Source organism: Carassius gibelio, chromosome B3 (assembly GCF_023724105.1).
Source record: "Carassius gibelio isolate Cgi1373 ecotype wild population from Czech Republic chromosome B3, carGib1.2-hapl.c, whole genome shotgun sequence".
In the NCBI taxonomy this organism is placed as follows: Eukaryota; Metazoa; Chordata; class Actinopteri; order Cypriniformes; family Cyprinidae; genus Carassius; species Carassius gibelio.
In genome coordinates, this window is record NC_068398.1 from 48,691,713 (window position 1) to 48,717,741 (window position 26,029).

The following is a 26,029-nucleotide window of genomic DNA, read 5'->3' on the forward strand; positions in this document are numbered from 1 at the left end:
TCTCCTCCTTTCCAAAGCGCTTGGGCAGAAGCGCTCATGAGGCGTCTGTCTTTGCTAAGCAACAATGACGTGCTCTCTCCATGAGACGCGGAAATTTCAGCGAAGGATAAATGGATTTGCAGCTCTAAAAATCGCTTGCAGTAGCTCTGCTACTAAATTTATTTCAAAATTGCAATCCATATACAACTATAATCAGCTGTTCCTTCATCTTGGCTGAGTTTTCAACGTTGTTATGGGAAAGGATGAAGCTGATTGGTTAGTTCTTGTCACATGACCCGCGGTGCGCTTGCGGCATTCTGAAAAGTTGAGATGTTTTTGCATTTTGCTGTATCTAAAACGTACCGAACCGAACCGAACCGAACCGTGACATCAGTGTATCGTATCGAACCGAACCGTGAATTTTGTGAACCGTTACACCCCTAATATATATATATATATATACACACACATATAAGGCCTATCATATAAACCACCTTGTCCTCAAATGTATCTTGCAAAGTTGAAGTAGGCAAATGACTAATGTCTTTATTTCTTTCATTATAATTTTACTGATAAGCTATCGTACCATATCAGTATTTCAATTCAAAATTTGCTTTGTAAAATATAGAATTATGATAATAGTTTTTACCAAAAGTAAGCAAAGTAAGCAAGCACTGATTAATCAATCAACATACACATTTTACCATTTCTTATTTTAATCATTGAATATAATATTTAAAATAAAATTCAGAATATAAACAATAATGTATTTTGGAAATACTACAACACATAATGATTCTATTAGATACTTTAATTAATTAAAATTACTTTAAGTATTACTTAAAGTAATGTAATCTTAATTTTGTATGTTGTTATCTTTTGCATGATAACTTTAGTGAGAAAAAAAATTCTCAAAATCCCAATTAAAAAAACAATATGCATGTCAGCAGGTGCCACTTGTTCAGACTTTGTTGCAAGTACATGAAAATAGATACAGGAAACTTCACTGAAAAAATTTTAAAATATAAATTCAAGTCAAAGTTATAATTTAACATCACTAAATCAACCCCCCTAAAAATGTTGCACCAATAAATGTGTCCCTGGACCACAAAACCAGTCATAAGGAGCATGGGTATATTTGTAGCAATTGCCAAAGATATATTGTATGAATCAAAATTATTGATTTTTCTTTAATGCCAAAAATCATTAGGATATTAATTAAAGATCATATTCCATGAAGATATTTAATACATTTCCTTTGCTAAGAACTTTATTTGGACAGCTTTTTTTCTCAGATTCCAGGTTTTCATATGGTTGTATATTAGCTTAATATTGTCCCATCCTAACAAACCATAAATCAATAGAAAGCTTATTTATTCAGCTTTTTGGATAATGTATACAATTCAATTAAAAAAAAAAAATGATGACTGGTTTTGTGGTCCAATTTTCACAAATATGGGTTTAAATCAGACTTTAAAAAAATCTCCCTATGGTAACAATTCCAAGCTATCACATTTTACAGTGTAAAATCATGATAAAAAAATTAAGTCTACAGTCAGAATATTCTGCAAAATCTAACTGATCATAATTATATGTGCTGTTAATACAGAGGATGCAGGACTTCTGTGGAGAAATACAAATCAACTTTATAAGTATGTGGAATTGCTCTCATCGTCATTCTGATATTCTTCTACACAATTTTGCTCCAGGATTTTGATGAGCGTTAACAATGTGCTATTCGGATCCAGCAGAGTCACTAGAGGGACATTCACACCTCTATCAGCAAAGAGAACATTCTGCAGAGTCATGGCTAACATTGAGTCAATCCCCAAATCGAAAAGTTTAACATCATCATTCAACTCATCCATCTCAACACCAGCTGTTTCGCTAATCATGAGCTGCAGATAATCACGTGGTGAGGAGGATGTCATGGGTTGCTCAGGTCTAGACATGATCACTCCAGTTTTAATGATGGCTTCCTGTGCTATTTTGTACAAGCGTACACTCAGTGATTTGTTCTGACTTAGGATGTTATTCCAGCTTTTATTAAAATCAAACCTGCATACAACCTGTTGAGGCTTGTTGATCAAAAGGCACTGCTCAAGACTTTCATGGATTTCTGGAATCTCCAAAAGCATGATTCCCTTTGCCTCCAGAAATCTTTGGAAATGGACTTTGTTCAGAAGAAGGCCGAGATTCAAAGCCCCCCAATTAATGGACTGTCCAGAAAGCCCAATGTTTCTGCGGTACTGACAGAAAGTATCCATGAACGTATTAGCCGCAGCGTAATTTGTTTGTGAGGGATTTCCAATGAAGGCAGAGATGGAAGAATAACACACAAAGTAATCCAGATTGCATTGCAAGGTTGCACGATGAAGGTTAATCACTCCATTCACCTTTGGCCTCATGACTTTCTCATAAAGAGATCTGTCAAGACGTTCAATCAGCCCATCGTGCAGGACAACCGCACTGTGGAATACCCCTTTAATGGGACTGGATGGAAATAGTTTTCCAATATTAACCATCATCTGGTTCACCTGCTCAGATATTGAAACATCACATGGCAGAGATTTAATGACTGAATCCCATTGGCTACTGACTTGACTTATCTCTTGTTGCATCGCAGAGTTTGGATTACTTCTAGACAGGATAACAATTTTTCCTCCTCCTTTCTGAGCAATGAACTTTACTGTCTCAAAGCCCAATCCCGTTAGACCACCTGTGACAATATATACTGAATCTTTCTGGAATAAACCGTGCTTAGGCATCACTGGAATGTCAGACAGCTGGTGTTTGGCAGCACTGTTCAGGACTATTATGGGTACGATCTGGCATCTGAAGTATGATTCAGATTCTTTTACAGACAAAAGATCAACGTCTTGAGATTTTACTCTTTGAACAGCTGTTGCATCCAAAGACAACGACTTCCTGCCCAAATCCATAGATATCAGCCAACGGTAAATTTGTGGCATTTGGGTTTGCAGAGAAGATTTCTGCATTATTTGGGACATGTAGAGTACATGGCAGTAGACTTCCTCATTTGTACCTCTAAATGTTGTTGAATTAAATGGAAAATCTGTCTGGTTGTCACAGACAAACACAATGTCTTTGATGCCTTTAACGCTGCTAGCTATTTGAGCAGTTTTTACATTATAAGGAGGAAGAAAGACAGCTCCCACAACCTCACTAAAATCACAAAACAGCTGATCAGCCTGTGTGCTCACTCTGACAGTCCAACCTAATCTGTTTGCAATAGCAATTAAAACAGTCATCAAAGCTGAGTCAGGGACAGTGGAGAAAATACCCAGTTTCCTTGGCTGTTTAGCTCTGGGTAAAGCCTTATGCAAGATCTCCCAAGCTAAGACCATATAAGAGACACAAGGGATTTCATTTAGGAATGAAAGCCTTTTAGCTTTACAGCAAACAGCTGCTGGGAGAACTACTTTAGTGGTGGCAGCCACAGGGTAACAACACACAACGTGATCACCAACTTTAAATTTACTGACATCTTTGCCCACTGCTGTGACAGTGCCACTGAAGTCGAGGGCTAAGAGCTTATGGTTTTCATTTGTGTGCTTGTTCCAGTACAATGTCTGACCATAATTCAGATCAGAAATGCTGACTGGAAAGTAGTCTGATGAATGAATGCAGATTTTTCTGAGGTGTAGCTCAATGTTTTTTCCTTGTTTAAGTTCAATTAAATTATCAACTTGTGTTGCTGACAGATTTTTCATTATATATGGGTCAGATGTTTGCAACATAAAGACTTGATCATGCAACATGTGGACATTTGTTGAAGAGATTGCCAAGGTTGGCAATGGTGTGTGGGTGATTTCAGGTTTGAGAATTATGCCTTCCTTCACAACTAGCTCTGGATATTTGTGACAGGGGTAAGACCTAAGGACTTGAATCAAAGCTCTGATGTCCTCAAAAGAGGCAGAGCCCATGTCAATCAGCTGGAAGGAAAGCTCTGGCAACTCAGCTGCACATGCTCTTGTCATGCCTGATAGAACAAATCCAGGGTTGATGGAGTCCACTAAGGTCTCAGAGCACCTATAGGTTATTACTCTGATATCACCTGGAAAATGAAGCGTCTTGAGATAGCCGACAATCTTTCGGAAAACCTCACAACACCCTGCCATGCCGTCCAAGACCTTCTCTGATTCGAGAGAGGTTAAATCTGCATCACTCCAAATGAACAAAATTTCCTGGAAATTTTTCTTTACACTTGAAATTTTCAGTTTTGACAGAAGGAGTTCAACTCCATCTTCTAACAGTATGTTAGCTTTTAAAGGAGATACATATCTAGATTTTGGATCCAAGTACTGTTGCAATGCTTCGGAAATTCCTACCTGGTCAGAAAATACCAGTGCCTTAATCTGTGTATCAAATTGAGCAAATTCAGAGATGATACTGAGATTGTTATGGAAGAAGTACTCTTTGACTACTTGGGAACGACTTCCTAGCATTTTGATCTTCACATAGCTGAGTTCAACCAACACCCTACCCTGTTTGTTGGCTAAGCAGCCACAAATGTCAAATTCATCTTCTCCCACATTTACTGCTCTCAGATATACAACCATCTCCTTTTGCAATGGTTCAAATACAGTCAGGCTTCCAATTTGTGCAGGAAATTGAGGCCTTGATGACACATCATGCCCTATAGTTATAGGTACAATTTGCATTACATAATCCAAGACCACAGGGTGAACGTGATAGTCATGTAATTGAGGGAATAATTCCTTTGGGACCTTCACAACTGATATAACCTCTCTAAATTCTTCTCCACAAAAAATATCTGCCTTATTTCTGAAGACAGACCCATATTCAAATCCTGTTTGACTTAGATGCTTGTAGAGATCTTCAGTAGTCATATGCAATGTACATCTTTTGGAAATACAGTCTAATGAAATAAATTGTTCTTCAGGCATTCTACCTGGTTTTGTTTCTACTGTGCCAAATGCATAGACTGCAGAAGTAGACTGTATTTTGAAGTTACATGTGTTATCATCCAAATTTTCTGAATGATCCAGCTGTATGTTTATTTCCGGGGTCTTCTGGGTGAAAGCGAATGGACTCTGGAATTTTATGCTGAGCTGCAGGGAACTTAGTGGAACCTTAGGTTTCGCATATGCCATGTAAGCTGCTAAACCCAGCTCTGCATAGAATGCGCCAGGAATGATGGCAACCCCATTGTGCTTGTGTTCCTGCAGGAAGGCCACTGATTCAGAGGATAAATCACAGCTGAACATTGAACTGCCTGTGCCAATTTGTGTAACTACTGGATGGTTGCTAGTAGTAGCATTTGACTGCAAGCGTGAAGTGAAGACATCACTCTTCACATCATCAAACTGGTATCGTGGGTAGGGAATTGGTTCAGTCTCAAAACCTTTGTATAACATTTCCCAGTCCACTGTGACCCCAAACTCAAACAGTTTGGAAACAACAGCAAGCATTGTCTCGTGATCTTTATCAGGCTGCACTGAGGGAATCACAATGAAGTCATTTCCCAGAGTCTCATTGATGTACCTCTGCAAAGATTTTCTTGGACCAATTTCAACAAATATCGCATTCTTTTTGTTTTTAGCTGCAGACTTCACAGCTTGTTCAAATTCAACTGGCTCTCTGATATTCCTTGCCCAATATTCACCAGTAATAAAATCTGAGGAACACAAACTTACACCTGTCACTGTTGAGAACAGTTCTGTCTCCAAACTATGTGCCTGCAATGAGCCTATACTTTCTTTTACTTTGGACTCAATGGGATCCATCTTGTGACTATGATATGCTGCAGGTACATCCAAAATTCGAAGGAACAATTCAGTTCCTCTGGCTGAGATGCTCAAATTCTGATGCAATCTGTCGATGTCATCTGCATCTCCTGAGAGGGTGCACGACTGAGGGCTGTTATAAGCAGCCAGGCAAACCCTTCCCGAATAAGAGGGAAGAATTTTCAAGATTTCAGAAACAGCCATATTACTGACTACCAGCATCTTCCCTCCTGTCACAGTGCTTTGCAAAGAACTGCGATAGTGGATGATTTTCACTGAGTCTTCAAGTGACAACAAACCAGAACAATGAGCTGCAGCAACTTCTCCAATAGAGTGACCTAAAACAGCATCAGGACTAATGCCCCAGTGTTTCAGAAGTTTGACAATAGCAACCTGAATGGCAAACAGAAGAGGCTGGACAATCTTTGGATCGGATGGATCTGTACTTTTCTCAGATTCACTTTCCAGCATCTCTATCAGATTCAGACTTCTATAGCTTTGCAAAAGACTTTCAATCTTAATGATTTCCTCTCTGAAAACTGGCTCTTGTTTTAGGAGCTGCTTGCACATACCATGATATGTAACACCGTTGCCACAAAACACAAAAACTAGCTTGGAGTCTGTCTTTGATGGTACAAGCTTTTTCTGTACAGAAGCATTAAGTTTCTCTTGCAGTTCTGTCAACGATGATGTTTGAAATATTTTCCTGTATTTGTTTTTCAAATGACTTCTTCTACATGCAGATGTGTACGATAAAGCCTGCAGATTTGATATTTTACCTGCTCTGATTTGTTCTGCTGTATCTTTAATGATATTTTTTATAGATTTTTCAGAGGCTGCAGATATGACAAAGTACTGTTGGGATTTGCTAATCTGTTGAACATTTGGCTTTTTTGACTGCACATATTGTCTGACACTTGCATGTGCATTTGTTCCACCAAAACCAAAGTTATTAATTCCTGCAAACCTCCCTGATCTGCCATCTCTGATCCATTTTTCTGCTGTGGTGGGGATTTTCATATTGAGAGATTCGATGTCTATGCTGGAGTTTTCCATAGAGTAGAACAATGATGGCACAATAGTTTTGTGCTCCATCATCAAGAGAACCTTTATGAGTCCTGCAACACCTGCGGCAGATTCTGTGTGTCCAATATTGCTCTTAACAGAACCAATGATGAGTGGCCCTGACTTTTTAGGTCTTGCTTTGGCAATGACTTTTGAGATGCTTCCTGCCTCTACTGGATCTCCAACTGGAGTCCCAGTCCCATGAGCTTCTATGTACTGGACATTAATCAGATCAGTCTCTGTTGAGTAGATTTTTTTAAGTAGCTCCTCCTGTTGTACCATGGATGGTTTGGTTATTGGACTAACACTGTGGCCATCCTGATTTACAGCAGTTTTGCAAATGATGCCCCAAATGTGATCATGGTCCTTGAGTGCCTGTCAAAATATAGACAACTTATGTTTCTTGATTTTAGTACTTTTTTTGTATGTTGCATTGTTGTGATGATGATGTGTTTATGTAATACAATCTTTTTGTTTACTTTTTTCAAAGGCTTTAGAAGAATAATCCCACAGCCTTCACCTCTCCCATATCCATCTGCTTTGCTGCTGAAAGGTTTACTGGTGCCATCAGAGGAGATCATTTTTGCCTTGGAGAGTGACACAAATATAACTGGTTCCAAAATACAGCTCACACCCCCACACACGGCCATTTCACAGTCTCCTGTTGAGTGAAACACAGAGAGCCAGACATTACAATTGATATGCTAGTGTACTCAAAAGGTGATTTTTAAGACACAAATCATGTAAGTAATAGACAAATCACTCTTTATTACAGATTACAATAATACTGCTATAATAATTGATATTTTTTTGCAGTCTGGTATGCAGTAATGGTGTTATAGTCGCAGGTTTGAGTCTCATTACTGGGAGGAATTGTAGGTTCCTCAATAACCAAGGCACCAAACCCCCAATTTCTCCCTGGGTGCCTCAACAAAAATGGCTGCCCAGTGCTATGGGTGTGTGTGCACTTGGATGGGTTAAATGCAGAGGGAAAATTCCAAGTATTGGACAGCATACTTGGCCACACGTCACTTCAATTTCACTTAAAGTTTTCTTTACATTATCTAGAATTAGGGATTGATATTATTTGACTATATTATTGACCATTGATATTAAATTTGCTGTATTAATCTTAATCCTGTGATCAGAAATTGATCGATTGTGCTTAAATTTAAGGCAAAATAAGTTGTACACACTAAATGCACAGGACATGATTTTCCTGGCCCATTTAAGTCCCATTTAAAATAGGATTAAAATGGTTCCAACAAATTGTATTAATGTACTGTGATGCATTTCTAAGTGAACTGGCTATCTTACAAGAAAACTGTATAGGGCAGGATTTGATTTTATCAGTCAATTGTTGAATTGATTATGACAAGTGAGTATTGTATACTGGAATGGAGGCAGATCTGAAAATGACTGATATAACTGCAGCGCAATCTTCCATATGTCACAGGAAGAGCAAGTTATGAAATTTCAATTCAAGATTACAATGCCAAAAATGTTAATAAAATAAATGCATTGATGACTTTTTCACTATAGGACACTATGCATAAAAATACAAATAAATAGGATCAATTTTGATTTCATGTTAACATTAAGTCAAATAAAGTCATCATCTGTTTCTATAGCACTTTCTAAAATGCCTATTGTGTCAAGCAGCTTAACAATACAAACACATTACAATTCTGCTGTAAAGCTGCCCTTACAGGACAAGTGTCATTATTCAGCTCAAGTGACTGACAACTGATAACCTAAAACATCTAGGTTACGTATGTAAACCCTCGTTCCCTGAAGTAGGGAACGGAGACCTCACATCAGAAAGAGACTGACGAATGGGGTCTTGCCCGAGAGCCCAATCACCTTCGAGTGGTAACAAAACGAGGCAATGGTACACAGAGTACCCTGGTCTGTGGAATTTGCATCGCAAGCTCCGCCCCGCTGTGCGATATATATAAGAAGCAGCGCAAGCAACTCACATTCAAGTCTTCACTGAGGAGCCGAGCCCAGAGTACCTGCCGTTCAGCAGAACAGCGATGTGGCAAAGGGACGTGACGTCACGTAAGAGACTTACTGTGGAAATACACGCGTGGGATTGCCCAGGAAAGGGGAATCACAACACATGGAGGCACCTGGTCCCACACAGGGCTGCCCGATAAAGCATGTACGCAAGTGCTGGACATCAACAGTGCTGGAGGAACCCAGGGTTCTGAACTGTAGAACTCACCTAAGGGGAATAGTACACGCATCCTGTCCGTGGAGTGGAATGGTGCAGCAAGCGGAATGACACCAAGCAGGTCCTTACTTGTCATCATCCCAATTAGGGGCGTAAATGTTAACCAATAGAAGCGCAGTATTACCAATTCTCCCTGAGACTATAAAAAATCTGCCATTTGGATCTGTTTTTACATCTGAACATACAAAGGGTACTAATTTGTGTATAAGGATTGCTGTGACTCTGGCTTAGTATTAATTTTTTCTTTTACTTGAGTCGATTTCCATAAAGGTATCGGTACCTTTACTGAAGTATGGCAGTTTACTTTAAAATATGATTACTTTATAGGATACGTTATATAACACTGGGCACAGGAGATTTCAGATACATTACTGGACTACAACCTTGAACTACCCCTGCCGAATGGCCATCACACTGTCTCGGCTCCTTAGCATAAACCTGAATGAATGAGAAAAGAACGCCCACCAGCTTATATACCCATATGCCCAAGAGTGTCTCGGTATGCTAATTCCACTCGTCAATTTCATTACCCATTTTTGTACAATTCAGAGGTGACTAGGCTCCCAAGTGAACTCCCATATATCAGTCGACATAATGTCTTTTGGGAAAGGGGGTTATGATAGAAAACATTTTAAGTAAACAACAGGCATTTTACATTCAGTACATATTTGTGAAGACTACCTTGTTTTATGGCTTGACAAGCGAAGTGCAGGGCAACAAGAGATGAGGAGCAGGCACAGTCAATGGACAATGAGGGGCCAGTGAAGTTGAATATGTAAGAGATGCGGTTGGCAGCTATGCTCATAGCGACACCAGTGGCTACGGTGTGGTCAATGTGTTTTGGATTGGTCCTTATACTAGCCAGCTCAAAGTCCCTGTTCATTAGGCCTGAAAAATCAATCAAACGATAGCAAAGCATATTAACCCCAGATTGTTCCTAGGGTAATTACCATCCAATTATAAATGCACGTGTACAGAAATCCACTGAGATTAAAAACTGAACACACACATAACATTTCTTCCAGACAATAACAGTAAGAATATATCATTTATTTAAAATGTTACCCAAAAATACTCCTGTTCTCGTTCCACTGGCCTTCTCCATTGGTATTCCAGCATCCTCAAGAGCCCTGTAGGTGCACTGCAGCAACAGTTTGTGCTGAGGGTCCATATTGTTCGATTCAGCATCAGTGATGCCGAAGAACTTGTTGTCAAACTCATTCAATCTACACAGAAAAAAAAGTAAATGATGGGCTTATTGTATTTGGAGAGTGAACTGATGCAAACAGAGGCCAAACAGATGGGCTCAGCATGTCATCCCCAAAATGAAGCATTTCAACCTCTGGCCTTTAATGTATTAATACATTCGGACCATTTATTTTACAAAAATATGTGAACACTAAAGAGCATAATGATTAAAAAGAAGAGAGTATAACCCTTTTGATTTCTTTTATAAAGGTAAATGAATTGAAGACTGACCCATTAATAAGTGCTGCCTTTGCTGTGTATGTCTTTCCTGCTTTACTCTCATTTGGATCATACCACTGAGAGAGATTAAACCTGTCATTTGGTATCTGAACTGCACAGTTTTCTCCTTGAAGGAGGACTCTCCAGAAGTTTTCAAGCCCCTCGCCTAAAACAGATGAGAACACATACAATGCATGTATATTAAAATATTGACATAAAGGAATAATGAAATAGAAATTGTGTTAATAGAAATATAATTTTTTTTACAATTACCTCCAGGAAAATGGCATCCGATGCCAACAACAGCAATTTCTGTATCATCATCCATCATATTTCCCACACCATGTGTGCAGATACAGTTGATTTTACGATCTATAGACAAAAATAAATACTGAGGTACTGAGGAATCCATATTAAGAAGAAACACAGCTACACACTTAAATTGACTATTATTATAATTATTATTATTATTATAATTACTATAATACACTTTTATTTTGTAACAGAATGTTCTGACTGGTTGTTTGTGGACATGTGTCACGTAATCCCCCCAATAACCAAAACTAGCCAGTACAACCCCCCAATATTTATACCATGGATAATGGAAACATAAAATGAGTCTATTGACTTATTATATAAATCACGGAGCAGTTATCAGCACAATATGCCTAAAGCAAGTTTTTAAATATTGTACACAAGCGGTCTGCGCACGTTCACCAGCGCATTTGAAAAGTGTGATTAAAGCCTTTCCTATTGTGAAGCTGATGGCAAAATGTGAGAGCTGTTTGAACTCTATTGAGAAATTGCCTTTAAAATACTATGGAGAAAGTCTAACATTATCTGAAAAAGGCACATAAACTAAAAGGACTGATGAAAAGAGGAGAATACAATGTTGTTTTATTGTAACAAAACTTCTAGAATTTATGTTAAATAATCTGTTAAATTAATTGATTTTCCCCTATAGATTTTAGATTACAACTGTGGCATTTTATAGCTATTGTTTCTGAATGTGCAGGTCGTTGTTTTTTTCATAAAAAAGGTCATTATTGGCCTGATTATGATTAATAGGCTAGCTTTATTACAACAAATGCTACAATTAAGAACTATAAAAGCTTGATTTAAATAATTAGTAAATAGACTGATTTGAGGTTTCCATTATATATATATTATATACATGGTATAAATATTGGGGGGTTTACTTGGTAGTTTTGGTTAGTATTTTTTAAATCTTTTTTTTTTGTGTGTGTAGTGAAAAGGATGGTTTTTGATTGTGTGAATTGTACTAAGGCAAACAAAATTGGCAGCACATTTAGAGACAGCATATTTTAAATTGTCTTAGTAAAATACAAAATCACAAAGCATCCTTTTCACTACGCAAAATAAGCGTTTCATCTATTTAAATGTTTCATTCACAGTAAATGCCTCTTACCATCAAACTTGTCATTTGCATGTCTTCTCATTCAGTTTAATGCATTTGTCTATTACTTAATCTCACCAGTGTTTGAAGTGGAAAAATATTAAATAAATAAGTATTTTTAATTTTCATAATTCACAATGTTTGTATAGTGCCACAATCAGTGAATCAATAATTAAATAATATGTTTTAATCCAAATTAGCACAAGTCGAGCAGCGATACCAAACAGGACCACAAGGAGATGCCAAAGACCAATTACCTCCTAGCCTTCTCCCTGACTGCGATGCATACAATCCTCCTTACCAATAAATTTCCATCCATGCAACGCTGTTCCTTGAGAGCCTTCTTAATCCACAAATTATTTAAGCTTCATAAGTCAAGACCTACACTTGGTACTGCTTGAAGACATCGCGGCGTGTGCTCGGAGAGAGCGCGTCTTTAGAGAGCGCACAGATATGTTCACGGAGAGTGACGAATGGCTGTTCAGTCGCTTTAGGTTGCCCAGAGAAGTCCTCATTGATTTATGCAACTCACTGGAACCACACCTAAGCCACATCACAAACCACTCTCACCACCTTATCTCCAAGCCTGTGTTATAACCCATGCTTCCTTTTTACCTGTGCCCGTTATGCCAGGGGATACACTTTTAAATAACAAATAATTTTTCCTGGCTTCCACCTCCGACAGCAAAACCTTACGTTCATTATCGTTAAAGTTATTTTTCTTTGTCTTTTGTTTCGGTGCCATAATTGTCTTTCTCTGTACAAGTGCCTCGTTGTGGAAAGCCCTTATATGGAGCTGGTTTGGGCGTGAATTATGCTAATTACTGACCTCGTGCACGCGGGCGCTCATTTAGAAGACTCCAAATTCACTAACAGAAGAACGAGTTTAAGAACAAGCTCATGCGCGTACGCACGTGTTGTGAATTAGGCGGAAAGTTCTCGTGAGAAGTTCAAATGTGCGTATAAATAAGAAAATTGTACGCAAAAATTAGTGAATGAGACCCAATGTCTCTAAATTAACTGCTTGCACCCCACTTCACAGGTGCTATTAATTGGCAAAAAATGCAATCAAACTTCAACAAGGCCCATTAGAGGCCAAGCACAGAAGGTGCATAGACATCTATTTTATCTGTTGGCAGCATTGTTCTTCTTTTTCTGCTCTGGGAGTCTATGGCAATCCATGAAACTGCTTGCAGGAAAGCTATGAAATTTGTCACACAGAGGAAAGTCTCAACATTAACATTGCAAGTTTGGTGTCTGCAACTCAATCCCTCTAGCGCCACCAACAGCTCAAATTTACACTCATGTTTATGATACTAACTGAACCGTGGAGTTTTCCTTTTGATTCCATGGCTCATGCCAAGTCGAATGCATACCAAAATCTAAAATTGTATGCGCAAAGATTTTTCGAAATGTTATTATTAAAAAAAATATATACTGTATACTTTTTTTTTTTACTTGTCTCAAACGGTTAGGCTGTCTTAATGGTTGAGAAACAAAATTTACATTTTGTACTTAAATATTACCAATATTCAAATTGTATTCGAATTTACATTTTACAGTTACATTGAATAATTCAGCAGACACTTTTATCCAAAGCGACTTGCAAATGAGGACAACAGAAGCAATCAAAATGAACAAAAAAAGCAACAATATGTAAGTGCAAATGTCAAGTCTCATTTAGACAAACGCGTTTTAAATAAATGTAAAATGCACAATATCAGTTAGGGTGAAAAAAGGTTTTGGCTTCTCTCCTGAGGCTACAATTGGGCGCATCTAGCAAAATATTAATGCACGTGTATTAAAGCAATACAATAACATGACTGTCTGTGAAAATAAGTGCATAATGTTTCAAATAATATTTATTAACCAAATATAATTACGTTTGCTCAAATGATCATAAACAAAATAGTATCATGTATGCATAGTTTAATACAAAGGGAACAAAATCAATCACACCGTCACAGATCCTGTGTCTTCCCTTCTGTTCGTTCACCACCAGAGATCACCCGCTTATTACTATAGACTCTTGCACTACATCAGGGTTATTCAAATCTTGCCCTGGAGGGCTAGTGTATTGCAGAGTTTAGCTCCAACCCTGATCAAACACACCTACCTGTGATTTTCTAATGATCCCAAAGACATTGATAAGCAGGCTCAGGTGTGTTTGATCAGGGTTGGAGCTAAACTCTGCAGTGCACTGGCCCTCCAGGGCAAGATTTTAATAGCCCTGCACTACACTAACTGTTGCACTTCACCCCGGACTACATTTCCCATCATCCATTGCACTGATTACTTCAACAGCTGCAACCAATCAAACACTTTATAAGCCATGGCTGAGGATTGTTAGCACTGTCATTGTCTTAGTGTAGCTACGCTATGGTGCCTTTTCGTTAGCCATTGTTCTGTTAACTAGTCCTTGTCTTAGTTTAGTTTTGCCTAGCCTGTTCTCCAGGACTTTCATTCTTGCCTGTGTATATTGGATTACCCGTTTGCCTGACCCCATCATTTATACTGTTAGCTAGTGAAGGCGAAGTGAAGCGTTCTGAACCAGTGAAGCTTTCATCACAATTGTATCGGAAAAAGGTTCATAATTTTTTTTAAATTGTTAATACTGTGGCCATCTAGTGGTCATAAAAATAAATGACACCTACCAAAGTGTTATGTTCCAATACAGCCAGGCGTTTCACATCTGTTTCTACAATTGATTTTTTGTTTTATTATATTTTATATAAATAACGTTTATTGTCAGTCATTCATTTGTGTCGGTGTACTGACACTAAAATAAGTAAAATAAATTAAACAAATGTATAAATTAAACCTATGATCTGTTTATTTTAACTCTACCTCAGACTAATATTTCATAACCAAAGTTAATTTTTGAGTTCAATACATAAATTATGATTAAAGAAATGTACAAAACAATGCTAACACATTATAATGTAAAATGAAACATCGCGTTTTTTTTGTTTTTTTTTTACCTGATAATGAAGCAGTCATGTGTTTTTTTTTCAAGGCAAATGAAGCTTCGGATGTCATAGATCACATGCTGTTCTCAAATCGAATCAAGCTCCGAGACAGTGATTCAATGTGAAATGTGTTGGTTTTTTTTCAAATACAAGCTTCCGTGTTGAATGTAACATCACTATTGCTTCCCTCAGCCTGGACTATTGCTCATTTTTTTAAAGATTACCCCTTTTGTCAAGCCCTCTGGATTTTGTTTGCAACATGTTTGCCCTGGGATTACTCTGTCTTGCCTCATTCATGTCGGCTTGCTGTTATTTGACCATGCTCATGAATAAATATCTGCTTATGGATCCGCAGACTTCCTCTGTTCTCTCTGTAACACACACAGTACTTTTTTTCAAAAACAAATGAAAAACATTTGAAAAAAAAAACCATAGTCTTGAGATATGTTTTTTCAAAGTTTAACGTACATTCATTTTACATGGCTTTTAGAACATGTGTCCCTCTTGTGTCCCTATAGAAAATGCAATACATATGCATTCTCTGTGAATGGCTTCATTTAAGTTTTGATGTAAACTTTTCCACACTGATGTTCTCTTTCCACAATATTCTTTTTTTTTTTTTATAAAAAATGCAACAGCACCACATCTAGTGGCTCCAACTCCTTCAAAATCCAGTTTTTTATTTTAAATTCGACAAATATTCAAAATGTGAATAATTTTTTGACATTATAACAATTTAAACATTTCCACACACTAGCATAACAAAATTTCCCAAATTTCCTATTATTTGCTGGCCATATCACTACATAGATTAGAAAAGCACAAAAGTTCAAAAATCTTTTGAAGATACCGTTAAGCATTTAACCATTGCAAAAGTAAAAAAATCTGATAAAATAATATGGTTATTTTTCTTAAATACATAATTTCTGCCGTATTAAACTTTTAATTAAGATTAATCTTACCATAATAATTGTTTTTTTGGTCTCAAATATTTTGGTGAGTCTTGAAATAGAAAATACTTGTCTAGGTGCGTCATGGAATGGAAATGTTTGAGGACCCCTGTGTTAGAACAACCATGACATTAGGACATTTGCAGTTTCACCACAGCACCACCTATTAGTCAGGAGATATTAAATTATTTTTTGCAATATTTTAAGCTATTCTTATATATATATATATATATATATATATATATATATATATATATATATATATATATATATATTACATTTTGTATTTTAATTATGTTTGTCACAACCAGCTCAAAGCAGAACCATATAAAATGGAGGACATAGCGAAATGAGTGTGGTTTCATAAATTAAACATATTTAACATAAACTGAAAAAATTAAGACAAAAACAACCAGGACATCTGTAAAATACGTAAGAGGCATGAGTGTTTAAGTTGCTTTTGGGTATGTTGTTTTCTATGCTTTACACACTAAGACCTAACAAAACCAAATCTCACTGCTGATATCTCTCTCCAGTCAGATTAACAATTAAATGCTTTTTAGAGAGAAGAATGGCTTGACCTAGTTCTCTTCATGGGATGAGTATCCAAGAATATGTAGTCCACAAAAAAAATATTTTCTTCCTCAGTATTTTTGTTTTGTTTCCCAGAACCAATATCTAAACATCCTCAAATCAAGACTCTAAAGAAACAAAATTACTTAAGTATTGTTTTCAGTCACTGTTGCCAGAAACATATTCTTAATTTTCTTTTACATTAAGCTTACATTTCTGATCCCATTAGCAGATTTTTTTCCCAGATTTAAAACACACTTAATTTCTGTGCAGTATAGTACACCAATAGAGTTGACTAAAACGGTAAATTAATTAATAAAACACAACATGAAAGCATATTTAGTAAAAAAAAAAATACAAATAAAAAATAAATTACGAGATTAATATTTTTTTAAATATTTTGAATTTATTCAAATAAAGTTAAAATTATAAATATAAATGTCGAAATATTTCGTGAATAAAGTCAAAATTATGTGAAATTTAATCTTAGAAATTACATTAATAATATTTTGAGAGTATAGCCTAATGCAACTGGCCTGGATTGAGGTCACTGGAATTATTTGAATATTGTTGTGTCCGATCATCCACATCATCTTACTGGAATGAGGAAGAGTTCATTTAAAGGACTTACGGGAACTGCTTAATGTCAAGAATATGATACCTATTAACAGGAAAAACTTTTTATATTAACATCAGCTCACACACCAGCTCAACATTTTTTGGGGGGGTTACATAGTGCACTTATTTAACCCTTTTTAATACAGTACAAATTGGCATACATTTGGGATTATTAGCAGAAATCATTCCATGTCAAGTGAAGTCTGCTTCATTGTCAATTCTTCCACATGTATAGCACATACATACAGAGAATTGAAATTGCATTACTCTCAGACCCCCGGTGCATACTGTTAACACTAACAGTAGAGCCTAAAAATACAGATAGATGCAGATTAATTATATAATATAAAATGCATCTATAAAAATAAGGGTGTTTTAAAAATAAGAAAAATAAAAAGAAAGTTAAATAAAGCAGGACAAGGCACATGGCAGATAGAGTGCAAACCAGTGAAGTAAACAAACAGTGCAGATAAAAAGATTGTAGTGCAAAAGAGCTTATTCAGTCTAATTAAACTGACAAAGGGCTCGAGAGAGCGTTTCTCTTATTTAAAGGGGGGGTGAAATGCTATTTCATGCATACTGAGTTTTTTACACTGTTAAAGAGTTGGATTCCCATGCTAAACATGGACAAAGTTTCAAAAATTAAGTTGTACGTTTGAAGGAATATTTTTGTTCCAAAAATACCTCTTCCGGTTTGTCACAAGTTTCGGAAAGTTTTTTTCGAGTATGGGTCTGTGTGACGTTAGATGGAGCGGAATTTCCTTATATGGGTCCTGAGGCACTTCTGCCGGAAGAGCGCGCGCTCCCGTACAGCAGAACACTGAGAGCACAACAGACGTTCACTGATCAGAGCGAGAGCGTCGCGAAATGTCACAAAAGAAGTGTGTTTTTGGTTGCCAGGGCAAGACAACCCTGCACAGATTACCAAAAGAGAAACAGCATTAAGGGACCAGTGGATGGAGTTTATTTTTACAGAGCATCAACGGAGTTGTGCAAGTGTTTTTGTTTGTTCCCTGCATTTCGAAGATGCTTGTTTTACAAACAAGGCCCAGTTTGATGCCGGATTTGCATATAGTTTATTTCTTAAGGATAATGCAGTCCCAACGAAAAAGGGTCACGATCGTGTGTTGGAACCGCAGGCGGTGAGTAAAACTGCTTAAAATATCTCTGTGTTGTTAACTTAGCTATCGGCGCGTAAGCACATCAAGTAAACAACATGCGATGTTGTCATCAAACTGCACTTTTCACATGTAGATCTTAAAAAAAAAAAAAAAAAAAGACGACATAAAGTGGAACTTAGTCATTTTCCAAAACCGCTAAGCAAATATATACAGTTTCAGTACATACCACATAGAGACGTCGTTGCTGCTGCTGCTCTCGTTCAGTTTCAGCCTCTGGATCTGATTCTGGATCATAAATATACGGCTGAATCTGACTGTTAGCCATGGTTTGTTTTAGATGTTTTTTTCCTCACGGTAATGTCACAGCTTCTAAACGCTCTCAACGCAAAAGACTACTGGCGCTTGTGATTCTTTAGCTCCGCCCACACATCACGCCTCCAGCCACTCGTGTTTTTCCGGGAAAAATCGGTACAGACTATCTTTCTCTTATGAATATAATAAAACTAAAGACTTTTTGGAGTTATGAAGGATGCAGTACTACTCTATAGGTGCTCAAGATTAACAGGATATTGAGTGAAAACGAGCATTTCACCCCCCTTTAAACTGACTGAAGAGGTGGTACAATGATGTCAGTTCTATGCTGAATGAGGTTGTAGTGAGCAGACCAATGCTGCAGAAAGTGACTGGTGCAATTTCGAGCGTCCAGTAATATAATCACACATGCATGTGGAGTGCTTACATAGTATGTGTGTATTTGTTATTTTAACTGTTTGGAAATGGAGTGTAAATGTGGAAGTCCTTCAAAGAGTTATCCTGTTTATCCACTATGCGTTCTTTCTGGCATGATGCTTTGCAGGCGCCATACCACACAGTGATGCAGCTCTCGATGAGGCTCACCTCGCTCCTGTAGTTTGTCTCATCTTTGTTGCTAATGAGACCCACCACAGTCGTGTCATCCGCAAACTTCATTTCACAAGTTCACCCTTACATCTAATCTGAAGGTGAATAGTAGGCATATTTTGGCGTGCTGTCCTGGGGGAGGGGTCCGGGCCCGGAGCATAGCCCGAACCCAAATAACTCCCCCTATCTCTTATTTGGGATAAATAGATTAGAAGTGAGGAGTTGGGGTGGAGGAGGAATGCCGAAAAACTGTCGTGGGACATGAGGTAGGAAGACTGGATATATATACGCTTGTGTGCTAGTTAAGATGATTAGCTAAACGAGATGCACCTGTGCCATATTGGATGATTATCTGATCGTGCTCCTTCCGAACTTTGCAAATAAAACCACATAAAGAGGTTGGAGTTGTGTGATGGTGTGCAGTAATCACAATAATTTTGAGTTTTGTTGCTTTTAATGTAACATAGCTCATTCAAATTCTGTCAGTTTTATCACATATTACAAATTGTAAATGTGTTTTTCCTCTTTATTTCAAGTTTATAGCAAGATATAAAACTGAAGGAACATCAGAAGGCATAAAAACAGTATAGTATACTTTAATGAAACAATTGTCTCATTGTAATGGGAAAGATGACTGACTGACATACTGCTTAAACTGAAGCGAATACAGCAATCTGTCACGTCACGCTACATTAAAGAGCATGAAGCATTATTAAGAATAAATTATTGTAAGACATACTGTTTGTATTTTGCTATAAAATGCGCATGCGCAATAGGCTTATATACTCTAAAAATATTAAAACTTTAATCTCATAATTGCTATAAGTGAATTCTCGTAATTTTGTAATCTTAGATTTTTTTTTTAAATGGGGCACTAAAATGCCATCATACAACATGGTGATTTTATTTCATTTGATTATTTTTCTTTAAATTCAGAAAAGGGATATAAGGTTGTTGTTGTTGTTTATTTTTGGAAATAATATGCTTTTCTATGATTTTATTTATGTGAGTCTTTCTATTCAATTGACTACTTGCACGACTACTTCCAAATTTGAAAAGAATTTGGACATCTTCTGTTCAAAATTTTTCTTTTGAAGCTTAGTGAATGTATTAACCTTTTTTAATAGTTGAGTTTGAGTCCCTCAATTGTCCTCATGAAAATATGGATTTCTAAATCATAGTCACTGCTGCAAAAGATTCTGGAAATCTGAAGAATCTGCAGGATATGGAGGATTTTTCTAAAGAACAGTGCTCAGTTTAACCATCCAAAACCAACAAGGGACTCATGAACAACCATCACAAAACAGAAAAAAAAGTTGTTGATCATTCAGGTACCACACACAGTATTAAGAACCATTAGGTTATTTGAATAATTTCAGCTATTTGTGTGTGTGTTGTGGACTAAATGTAAACATCTTTTATGTAAAATATCTTACTCAGGACAGTACTAAATATAAAACCATCATACATTTTCTATGATCTTTCTTATTTTGTTAAAATGACATTTTCGCAGATTCTGCTATGAGTACATAAACATTCAAGTGGCACTGCACAGTAGCTGCAAAGATTTCTTACACTTCTCAAGTAAATGGATCTTGATTCAAGAATTTTTAGATATTTGTACTGGAAAATGACAAAATTACTGAAGAATATCAATTTTGCAATGAGAAAAAAGAAAAAGAAATAAAGTTTTATAAATAATCTGATTACCTGGATCCTTTAGACCTGGATTACTGCCTTGTTGAAAATGTTTGCATGAGCACATCTGCAGTATTTTATTGGCTAGTTAAAGGAGGAGCAAGCATAACAATTTGCAAATAATTGACAAAAACAACAGTTAATTAACATTATTTCTTATACTTCCTCTTAAAAAGATATCCTTTTAACTGTTTCTTAGACATATATGCAAAGTCTATATCCTGGGGCTCTTTGGATAATGATGAGCTATTTTCATGAAAAAAGATTTATAACCGAGGCTCTCAAAGTGTAAAACAAATAAAAGACCCTCTGACTATAATTGAACGAAAACTAAAAAAATAAAAAAATAATTTGTTTTTATGTTTGATAGTAATCTGCAGTGTTAATTTTGGCAGGCATTTTTTATTTAATCTTAGTTTTAGTTTAGAGACGAAAATGATTAATAGTCTTAGTCACATTTTAGTCATTCAAATCTTTCATAGTTTTTGTCTAGTTTTAGTCAACGAAAGGTCATTGCATTTTTGTCAACTTTTACTTATAACTTTAAGTTAATAGTTTTAGCCAAACTGTTTTATATGTAGTTTTCAAATTAAAATAATCATAATCATTCTTCTCTCTTTAAACCAAATCGATCAAGCTTATGAGAAATTTGAATCAAGGACTGAATTTGGAAAATTTTGGGTGAACTATCTCTTTAATATTTTTATATATATATATATATATATATATATATATATTGTAATGGGAGGAGCACAAGACAGACACAGTGGGCATGGCGTCAGGCCTCGGAGAGGCTTTTATTAACAGAAAATAAAACAGGGGATAAAAGGTGGCCAAAATAACAGGGAATCTGGTGTCCTCGTCGTGCTGCAGGGTTCGTGTGGGTCAGGCAGTGTTCATGGAGGAAGGGTCCAGGTAAGGGGCGGAGTACTGCGGATGCACGCGCTCCCCTCCTCGGTCCGGGGCGCGAGGGGCGGCGGCTTCCTCTAGCGGCTGCATCTCTCTCGTTGGCCGCGGCGCTGGTAGGGGATGGACGGCCCGGCATCCTGGCCCGTCGGCCGTGTAAACGGGTGCGGTTCTCCTCTGGATCACGGGTCCGGCAGCTCACGTCTCTTGTGGCGTGGGAGTCCCTCAACACACCCTTCCTGGAACCACGAGGACACCAGCGTGCATGCATGGGGAAGAGACCGGTCTCCCGAGGAGAGGCGCGTTGGGCCTTAAAAAACGGCGGTGATGAGGCTCCATTCCCTTCACATGTGCCCCATCACACTCCAGTCGGGAGCCTGGTGAAGGGCGGCGATTTGACAGCATTCACATTCCTAGAACCAAGCCACTCCTGACCAGAAACAATGTCAGAAACATTACACCTAGGGTAACCCTTACGAAAATTAACCATGGTTTTACTACAAATAAAACCAAAAAACCATGGTAACTGTAGTTAAACCATGGTAACCACAAATTAACCATGGTTTTGCTATATTAACCATAGTTTAACCATGGTATTTGTAGTAAATCTGTGGTTTTACAAATGGCAGTCAATACGCCAAAAAACCATGGGTTACTACAGTTTTACTATAATAAAACCATGGTTATTTTTCGTACGGGAAGGACAAAAAGAACTGGACTGATGCTATGTGGTCCACAGTCCTCTTTTCAGAAGAAAGAAAATTTAGCATTTCATTTGGACATCAAGGTCTGGAGAAAGACTGGAGAGGCACAGAATCCAAGCTGCTTGAAGTACAGTGTGAAGTTTATGAAGTTAGCGATGATTTGATTTGGGATATTTTGAAGAGAATAGAAGTAACATCTGACAAACAATACAGAGGAGCTGAAGGCCACTATCAAAGCAACCTGGGCTTCAATAACACCTCAGCAGTGCCCCAGGCTGATAACCTTCATGCCATGCCGCACTGAAGCAGTCATTCTTTAAAAAATAGCTCCAACCAAGTATTGAGTGCATAATTAAACCTGCTTTGGAGATCTTGAACATTTCTGTTTAGTAAATATTTTTTGATTGAGAAAATACCATAATTTTGTGAGATACTGAGTTTATAATTTTCCTAAGCTGTAAGTCATATTCATCAGAATTAAAACAAAAAACTCTTGAAATATTTGAGTTTGTGTGCAATGAATCTAGAATATAGGAAGGTTTTCTAGAATCTAGAATATTAGAAAGTAGGCTAAATGTTCCATGTTGTGTTTTTCTTTTCTTCTTTGTACAGGTTTACTCCAGTGGAACCTGCATTTCTTTCAGAATATGCAAAGGCACTGGATGTTATCAGGTGAAAACCAGTGTGCAGATGGGATGGTTGGTCCCCACCATATCTCTACTAAGGACCAATCTCCATCATCTTCAGGTCGCCTCCAATTTCTGTGAACAATTTCAGATCCAGAGCTTATCGACGTTCTAGTTTCCAAATTTAAGACCTGCTGGACAAGTGTTGAAATTATCTTCAAACTTGGTAAGTGTCTAAACTTCCCCTTAATACATGTAATTTCCACGGAGACAGTGAAATGAGTTTGAAATTACAGTTAATGACTCACACACTATTCAATACACAACTACAACTGTCATATTGACTAAATTATCCTGATTTTTGTTTTTTATTCTGCATGCCTTGACTATATCAGAAGCCACTGGACTGTCAGATCGAGAATCACATCAGTGAGGGCTCCCAATCATCTTTTTTCCTCCTTGAAGAAGATCGGTCCACTTGAAACGACCCAGCAGTTGGATGCATACCTGGGGTGACCAGGAGACACAGTAGAGGTACTGAAGTCCTTCTCAGCCGTGTGCCAGCTATCACTTAAACTTAATACAGCACTTCCTGCCTCAGCAGCCTGTGAAAGACTGTTTAATGTAGCAAGGCTAATATTCAGACCTAGAAGAGCATGCATTAGCTCAAAGAACTCTGAGAACCAACTGCTTTAGCATCTGAAGAAAGCCTATTGGCAACTCATTGTTGCACGTTCTGTGCTTAAAACCCTCTGGAGTCGATTAACGCGTACACGCGTTATGAGTCATTTTCTCCTGATAAGCCCGAAAATAACTTAAATTAAACTTTCAGTTTTGATCGTACAGATAAGAGCAATACATAAATCGAATCTGTAAAGGGTCTACTTTTTTTGGATACAGACATAATAACAACAAAACTTTGTGCACTTATAAAATAAAGATAACAAACAATGTGTTCACAGCTTTCTTGAAAGCTGTGAAAACAAGCTTTTGTCTCAAGGAGATATATGTAAGCCTTAAATGACAATGTCCCCACCCATCTGTCAGTGAGTATTGTTCCTGATGCAGCCAAGAAACAAACTGAAAGTATAGATGCTTTACAAGAACCGCTGTTTTATAAATAGATTTTCTTTCAGTTATTATATCATTTCTGATAATGTCAACAATTTCATGCAAGTAAACTGTAAATGATTAAAGCATGTAATAGCATACACTGATATACTCTTTTTGGCACAATAAATTGTGTTATCATCTACCATCATGTTAATTTTTAAACATTTACATAAAGATAGTGAGAGATAAAATAACAATGTATGTGCTTATTGCACTTAGCATATTATATTTATGGGCATTCTTTCTGAGAAATAATGGAAGTTTCATGAAAAAACCCACACTAAAACAATTGTCGACCATAATCATTGTAATCTAAATACTATTAAAATATATCAGTGAAGTTATAAAGTAAAATATATCATAGCTTGAAATTAAAATAAGCCTTTATTTGGTATACAACTTAAATAAAAGTTAATAAATAAGACATAAAATCAAACAAAAAAATATATTTTTATTTTTATATTTATGTCCTCCCTCTCGCAGCGCACCGGAACAGGGACAGAGAAACCGGGTTTTAGTAACAGCTTCAACCAACCACAGGGTAAAATGAAGATAACAGAAGTCACTTACCCCTTTTGTGGCTGGGAGGCTGTCCCCAGTTTTCCTCCGTCCCAGTCCGGGTTCTCACAAACGGTTGCAAGCGAGAGGGAGTGACGTCACCAGATGTTTCCCAACTGCGCTGTCTAGGCTCCGCCTTGCCCGCATTCTCCACCAGTGTTGCGGGCTGAAGAATCACACGGCAGGCTCTCTTCAGCGTCTTCAGCTGGGACCGATCAGCCCGCGGTGATTGTGTGCAGGTGGATTTCATTTGTTGCCAGGGCGACGCTGGTAGGTGCCCGGGACACGGCTCACACTCCCTCCCCTTAAGCGTCGTCCTGGTCCCTCGGGCGAGTGGGGAGGTGGGGGCTGGGGGGGGGGATCACACCTGACAGACCTGTGAAAGCTGTCCACAGGCGGGAGAGTCCATCCGCATTGGCATTGGCGGTTCCAGCTCGATGTCGCCCGTCGAAGTGGAAGTCCTGGAGCGCCAGGAACCACCGTGTCACCTGGGCATTGGTATCTTTAGCCCGGGCCATCCATTGCAAAGGGGCGTGATCGGTGATGAGGGTGAATTTCCGTCCCAGTAGATAATACTTCAGCTCCAGGACTGCCCACTTGACGGCCAGCGCCTCCTTCTCCACCGCCGCGTTCCGTTGTTCCGTTGTGGACAGCTTTCGGCTGATGTAGACCACCGGGTGTTCCTCACCATCTTGTATTTGGGATAGCATGGCTCCCAACCCGGTGTCAGATGCGTCTGTCTGCAACAAGAAAAGACAGTTAATGTTGGGGGCGCGCAATACCGGTTCAGACGTGAGCGCCGCTTTTATCCTGTTGAACGCCTCTTCTTCTGGGGTTCCCCACCTCACTTTCTCCGGCTGTCCCTTCTTAGTGAGGTCTGTCAGGGCTGTCGCTAGGGAGGGGAAGTTAGGTATGAAGCACCTATAGTACCCCGCCAATCCCAAAAAGGCCCGTACCTGCTTCTTGGAGGTGGGCCTCGGGGCCGAGAGCATGGCTGCCACTTTTCCCTCCTGCGGACGGATCAGACCCCGGCCCACCCGTAAACCGAGGTATTTTGCTTCAGGTAGGGCCAGGTAGCATTTCTTGGGATTGGCAGTGAGCCCGGCCTGCCGCAGTTCGAGAAGCACCCTCCGGAGCCGCTCCAGATGGTCCTCCCAGGTCTCCGAGTGGATGACGACATCATCGATGTAGGCTACAGCATAAGCCTCATGGGGTCTCAGCACGATGTCCATCATCCGTTGGAAGGTTGCTGGAGCCCCGTGCAGCCCGAAGGGGAGAACCCGGTACTGCCAGTGGCCACTGGGGGTGGAGAAGGCGGTCTTTGCTTTGGTGGGTTCTTTTAACGGTACCTGCCAGTA

The 26,029-nt window shown here is 38.2% G+C and overlaps 1 protein-coding gene across 1 annotated transcript; it reads right to left on the reverse strand.

The window, feature by feature from the left end:
- Positions 1–1,237: 1,237 nt before the first annotated feature.
- Positions 1,238–20,810, reverse strand: LOC127952309 (uncharacterized). The gene is made up of 7 exons (XM_052550694.1): positions 20,777–20,810; positions 10,792–10,890; positions 10,531–10,684; positions 10,117–10,277; positions 9,733–9,939; positions 7,295–7,476; positions 1,238–7,190 (listed from the first exon to the last, which is right to left on the reverse strand). The coding sequence occupies exons 2-7, from the start codon at positions 10,847–10,849 to the stop codon at positions 1,626–1,628; spliced, it is 6,327 nt and encodes a 2,108-aa protein (XP_052406654.1). The 5' UTR covers positions 10,850–10,890; positions 20,777–20,810; the 3' UTR covers positions 1,238–1,625.
- Between the last annotated feature and the right edge of the window lie 5,219 nt (positions 20,811–26,029).

Coding starts and splice junctions, on each gene's coding strand:
- LOC127952309 (XM_052550694.1), bottom strand. CDS start 10,849: ATGATGGATGATGATACAGAAATTGCTGTTGTTGGCATCGGATGCCAT. Junction 10,278..10,530: donor AAGGCAGCACTTATTAATGG/GTCAGTCTTCAA, acceptor TTTTCTGTGTAG/ATTGAATGAGTTTGACAACA. Junction 7,191..7,294: donor TTCTAAAGCCTTTGAAAAAA/GTAAACAAAAAG, acceptor ATATTTTGACAG/GCACTCAAGGACCATGATCA.